Source organism: Helobdella robusta (assembly GCF_000326865.2).
Source record: "Helobdella robusta unplaced genomic scaffold HELROscaffold_24, whole genome shotgun sequence".
NCBI lineage: Eukaryota > Metazoa > Annelida > Clitellata > Rhynchobdellida > Glossiphoniidae > Helobdella > Helobdella robusta.
In genome coordinates, this window is record NW_008704261.1 from 2587228 (window position 1) to 2594089 (window position 6862).

Sequence of the window (6862 nt, forward strand, 5' to 3'; positions counted from 1 at the left end):
TTGCTAGTAATTGTATCAGTCGTAAAAATTTATCATTATTAACTGGATATAGTCTATCAGATGAACCTCTGAAAGCCATAATATTTGTTGCCAAATATAAAGTATTATTCGTCAATCGATCAAGAGCGTTTTGCATCTTAAACTTTGCTTTCAATTAATTTTTGTTCTTGTTTTACAATGGTTTTACCGACTTTCATATTTATTTCATTCTTATTTCTGTCTCAATCCATTGTTGATAAGCCTTTTTGTGAGACACACTATTTTTGTGAATTTTCAATGTTTCTGCCAGATTTTTCCATTTCTTAAACCCATCTCCTATTAACTTTGAATTTTTGTTGAAATCTAAGAGTTTGCAACAAAAACAAAATACAGCATCTTTAGAAGCAAAATACACAAGCCAACGTTGTGACGTTGTAAAATAACTTTACCATTTGAAAGATTTTGATTATAATAAGCATTTGAAAAACGTCAACTTTTATTATCGCATGGATACCTAGCCAGATTTACTTAGATTACAACCATATTAATTATATATTCAACAAATTGATTATTACAATAAATTGTCCACACTACTACTACTACTACTACTACTACTACTACTACTACTACTACTACTACTACTACTACTATTACTACTACTACTACTACTACTAATACTACTACTACTACTAATACTACTACTACTACTTCAATAAATAAAAAAGTGGTTTCCAAATTAAGTGTACAAAATGATTAAGATGTATTTAGATAGATCACGACTGATCTATCTAAAAAATGTTCCGGCACAGATAAAGTTACAAATTTTAAGACAATTCATCTCTTCACAATTGAAGTTTGAATTTACGGAGCTACAACTTTTCGAGTGGCATGAATCGCGAATAACTTGGACAACCTGATGGTAGAAGCAATTAGTAACTGGCTAACAGTGCCAGCTAGCAAATGTGTGCTGAAGATACTGGATCTGTTATTAGAAATTGGTGGCCACAGCCCACAATATTGTTTTACTCAAAGACTCTACGTTGAGAATGAGTCTAAAACTCCGCAACTATTTTAAAACAAGCTCAAATGCAAAAATGCAATGTCTTTGGCAAAATACATCAATATACAACAAGTATTAAGAACACTTTATTACAAAAGCCAACGATCAAACCAAGCAAAAAAATAAATCAAACAGTAAATCAGGAAGGTAAAACTTAAAATCAACAAAAACGCTGAAGTACCCGTACAAACTTTTGTTCATTCATTCAAAAAACCCATCCTTCACTGCAATCAGACGTGAGGAGAGTCGTCAGGTCAGACAGCAATGAGTGGTAGGATTTTTGACGGGAATCCCATGGAATGGGATTCCCGTCAAAAATCCTGGAATCTCATGGAATGGGATTCCCGTCAAAATGGGACACGGGAATTCCATTCCATGGGATTCCCGTGTCCCATTCCAGTGGATTCCAGTCAAAAATCCTACCCCTCATTGGTAGCACTCCCTTTAAATAGGCAACGACGTGGATTACTGCAATAGACTGCAGGTAAGTTGAGTTCAGATGTAGTGCTCATATTTTTACTGAAAAAGTTCAAAATTTGATTATTGTGTCATTCGTTCACTCACTATTAAATTAATTACACTTGGTTTTAATTAATTTATTAATTGCATCAAATGATCTCATACAAAAACACCTTTATAACCTTATTTGTCACTAAAAGATGTAAATCCCATATTTTTTTGTTATAATCTGTCCTATAACCAAATTAATTTTTCCATTTTGAATTAGGACAAGACGGTGCAATGATGCCAGCCAGACCGACCACAACCACTGCAGCAGCTTTTTCAGTAGTTGTAGTGGCCGATGGTGAATGCGACTTTTTTTATCAACAGGATAAAAAATTTTGATCAGAAATTTGTTTTATGTATTGTTAAAAAGCATAATTTTTATAATAAAATGATTTTTATTGTAACTAACGAAGTAGTTAATAAAATAAAATTAACTCAAAGTAAAATTTGTATGAAAATTTTTTAAAATCTCGACGAAAACATTTAAATAAGGCAGACATCACTTTAAATTGCAACATTTCGAATAAAATTATCACAAAGAAATTTAAATAAACGCCAAAAAATGCTAGGTTAAGTTTCATGCTCAAAATAGTTAAAAATTAGTGGCGTTTTAAGTTAGATACTTGTAGTAATTCATAGTAAAAAATATTTGAAAATTAAATCTATTTTGATTAGTACTAAATATTTTTCAGAAAATAAAATTTTCAAAGAGTAATTAATATCTATTTATTCGTTACTACCAATAATAGTATTTCGTTTACTAGGCTGGATCTCACAATAACTTACTGGACGGTCTTCAACAGGAGTCAGACCAAAATAACTATAATTGTTAGCAATCGTTGAGTCATACACATCTTCAATGGTGCCGTAGTCAGCATCAACGTCAGCATTTTGATGTTTGGGACGAGGTGTTTGAATGACATTTGCTTCTATGTTGTTAGTTCTACTTGGCTTTGCAAATTTTTTTTCTGTTTATACGATTCATTAGTGAAAATTTTTCAATATGGGTATTGGGTATAATGATACTGATACAATCTTACTTCGAATTATGAAGTATGCTGCAGAAGTGGCAATCGTGATCAACAAAATAATCGATACCACTACCAATGCTATCATCACATCTTTCTTCTCCTGGTAAACTGTGAAGCCAATTTTTGATTTATAATTTTGAAAACAAACTCAAATAGAATCTGTTATTATTATTTATCCCTAAATTCTACCTTCACAAGTATACAGATCTTTGTTATAATAGCCGGTGAAGCACATGCAACCGTAACTTCCTACCTTGTTGACGCAAGCCGATGTTGCGCTGTTGCACGCGTTTGAGTCGTTCAGGCATTCGTTTATATCTGCCATTTATACCAAAAATCGTTAAGTAATATTTGCGTAAAGTTTATAAAAATTAAAATTTGCAACTAAATTTTTAGACTAGAGAACATTTCTACATTCAAAATTTTGTTCTCATGCATTTTCAGCGTTGCATGACGCTAAAATAAATTTAGATTAATTCAAATTAGTTGTTACTCTTATTAAAACATTTTATTGAATTTTTTATTAATTTATTGAAAAATATCAACCTGAACAAACATTGTTGGTTCGTTCAAACCCGGGGGAACATTGGCAGTCTAAGGAAGCATTCTTTTGAAGGCAAGGATCGGGATGCACAGGGCAGATTCGCCCATCAGCACATTTATTATTTTCTGAAAAATTGGAAAAACTAGTAACTTGCAGAACAATATTTTAAAAATTCATACGACTACTCGTAGTAATATTGTTTGGTAAATCTAAACAGTCATCATTGTAGTGAGATTTGGTGTAGCCAGTTTTACAGATGCATCCAGTTATTGTTGTTGATTCAATTTCAAATAAAACACATTCATGAATTCCACAGCCTCCGTTGTTTACTGAACAATCTTTGGTGGTGAAAATTAGTGAAAAATTTGGAAAATCACAAAATTTGTTGATTAAAAAAAAGTTAAATTAGAATTGCCAAACCTCTTTCATTGCAAGAATCTCCAATCCATCCTGGTTCACAGATTTGTGATGGACACATCATCCCTGGACCAAGATTGGCTTGAGAAGAGCAATGATAAATATCTGAACAACTTTTATTCAAACCAAAGGTTTCACAAACTGCAATAAATTTTAATTTTTCTTCAGGTTTATAATAATAAAAAACATTCAAATAGTGTTACAAAAATAGATGCTGTTACTGAAACCACTACAATCACTCTCCAAATTTCTATTATATTTGCCAAATGAGAATCCACAAAAGCAATAAGAGTCATACTGAAAAAACAATTTTTTCAATTAGGGGTAATGATTTTCTCAAAATAATTCAAACTAACAACCTAACCTGAAAACCAGCTACCGTGAAATTGTTTTGCAGACAATATTGGAAACAGGATTCCAATGTTTCCAAATTGGATCCGAAAAATAAATCTCTGTCAGAATTATCATTGTAACATCCCAAGTAAATTGGTTTTAACGCCAGCGGTTTAGCTGAAATATTTTGTTTTTGGTTTTTCTTAAAAATTATTTGTCTTTTATGTATAAATTGAAAGTCTTAAATACCCAAATAAACGAAATTCGAGAAACACGCAGCAGTTGGTGGAAACAATTCTAACTCATCCCCACACAAACATTTTCTGTCTTCCTGTTCAATTCAATTCATTTAATTTTATTGAATGACATTTCAAGTTTTTCGACTCTATCTACCTTAACTGAAGAATATTGAAAATTGAACCGCTTGCAAATGTTTAAACACGCTCCCACCGACGTATCATTGAAAGAGGTTATGGTTTGAAATGATTTGAAACATCCGAAAAATTTAGTTGCCAGGTTTTCTAAGTTTCATAGAATTTTCAAAAAATGATGAAAAATAAAAAACAAATTAAAATCACTCACCAAAGCCGTAGACTTCCAGCTCCACAAAAGTCATAGCATTGGTAGGCAGAGTAATTTTAACATCCTGTTGTATTATGACGTATCTGTAGTAAATATTTTTATTTACACAATCGACTCTCATTGGCTGTCCACTAGATGATGCAGCAGTTGACCACCGGCCGCATATATCATACTGACCTCGTATGGTTTTGTTTATTTTTGGATCAAACTTGTTTGTTAATCCAACTATGAAGTTATCCATTATATCGTCTGTAAAGTCCAGAAAAATATATCATCACATTTAATATAAAGGATTGTGCATTTCAAATTGACTCACAGTAATCGGCACGTGCGTATAAGATGGTATATTGAACTTGGTGGGCTCCCACTAAATCAACTACAAACCAGTTTGGATATGGCGGAGATTCAATCGCGAGCTGGCAGTATGTATCTTTTTTGCCATCAACGCAATAATTGGGATACCGTTTACTGAGTGTGGAGCTCAGGTAGGCCGGTTTGTACAAGGCCACGTTCTCGTATTGCAGAAATTTGTCTGAGAAATATTTTAGGATATTTTAGTTTTATTGTGTAAAACATTTGAAACACAAATAAATTTTTAAATTAAAATGAAGAGTTATGAAGTTTGCAAATCATCGCCGTTTTTAAAAAATTGTAACGTATATATTAACGTTCATATTTATTCTAATTATAACGGCAATAAGTTGAATCAGATGGTAAAACGGACATGCCAGGAGTTCTAAACTTGCGCGAATCTGGTCTGTTTAAACCTTTTTACGTGTCGTGTATGTAATGTGGTACTAGCGCTCACATTCAAACATGTGTCTTCTACCTTTATTTGTTTTATTTTTTATCAGTAATGACTGGGAATATGTATGATTGACTTGGATTGATTATTTCATTACCCATTTTATGGTTGAATGCATGTGCGTATTTCATTTATAAATTTTTTGGTTAATTATATTTTATATTGACTTCATAACTTTATTATTATTGTTTTTCATATGATTGTTTGGTTTTTTTATTGATTGGTAAATAGTTATTGAAATTTCTAGGTTCTAATATAATTATCTGATATAATAATTAATGATTTATGAGTAGGTGGGTATATGAGTTGGTATATGGGTAGGGGAGGTTAAGGAAATTAGATGGACGCATGAATGTTTGTTTATTTTTTCTATTGCATGGGAAATGTGTAGTTAATTCTATGCTATTCAGGTGTAGGATGGGATTAATGGGGTTAGATGGATAAAGTATTTTATTATATCTTGGTTTATAAGTTTGCATTTATGGTGACACTCAAGACACTGTTAGAGTTAATTTATTGTTTTTGGAAATTATTTTCAATCTGCCATGGTATAATGCATTATCTTCGTGGTTATACTTGTGAAGCAATTGTACGAATGTATCGTGGTATGCATGTATAATACTATGTATTTTTTTTCCTGTAAATTCGGTAATGGACAATAGCCCGTGCTTTGTTCAAATAAATAAATAAAAAATAAATACTTGTTAAATAAATTTTCAGCCTTTATGGTATCAGAATTTTAATGCAACTCATGATGCAATGAACAAATTATAAACCACCCCGAGTTTGACGGTGTTGTGTGATCTAACAGATTTAAAATAATTTTTCAGAAGCGTAAATATATAAAAAAAAAATAAAAAATCTCACCATTGGCGTAAACTTCCAGCTCAGAGAATGCTAAAAATTTATCAGTTTGTTCAGCTTCTAATGATTGCTGTACGATAACAAATCTCGAGAATTTATTTCCATCGCTGCAGTTGATTCTCATTGGCTGACCAGGGAATAGGACGTCGGCAGGCCACTGTCCACACAGATCATACTTGCCTCGTATCGATTGGTTCACTTGGGGATCGAACGTGTTTGTCAAACCGATTATAAACTTGTTCATCCGGTAATCTATAAATTTAAAAAATTTAAGTAAAAATATCAATTTTTGATGTTTTATTTTGATCGTTAGCAAACATTTGCAACGCTTTATATCAAGAAGTAAGACATAAATTAATACTCACCACATCCATTTGTACAACTATCTCGATTGTAGAGTATAATATTTAATTTGGTATGCATGAACCACATCCACCACGAACCAGTTTGAATACTGAAAATATCCACTCGCATGTACAAAGTTGTCATTGACTCCAAAAATGCCATCAACACCGTATGATGATACGTATTGGTTATATACCGAACTGAGGTAGGATGGCTTTTTAAGTGCCACATTCACGTACTCAGCTGATTTTTGAAACAATTTTTCAAACTTTTACAGCAATGTTAACACTGTTTTAACCATGCATTTAACTAGACTACATTTCATGTTTAGCTAATACTTAATAAATAAATTTACTCTATAGAATCTGATGAAATATGTGACGATCAGTAAAGTT

At 31.9% G+C, this 6862-nt stretch overlaps 1 protein-coding gene across 1 annotated transcript; it reads right to left on the bottom strand.

Moving 5' to 3' along the window:
• Positions 1-1367: 1367 nt before the first annotated feature.
• HELRODRAFT_191777 (hypothetical protein) lies at positions 1368-6611 on the bottom strand (the record flags this gene model as incomplete). The annotated part of the gene is made up of 15 exons (XM_009019473.1): positions 1368-1517; positions 2333-2514; positions 2587-2685; positions 2767-2895; positions 3124-3246; positions 3307-3459; positions 3542-3679; positions 3742-3835; positions 3903-4048; positions 4121-4202; positions 4265-4392; positions 4454-4702; positions 4770-4985; positions 6126-6374; positions 6488-6611. The coding sequence occupies 15 exons, from the start codon at positions 6609-6611 to the stop codon at positions 1368-1370; spliced, it is 2262 nt and encodes a 753-aa protein (XP_009017721.1).
• Positions 6612-6862: the final 251 nt, after the last annotated feature.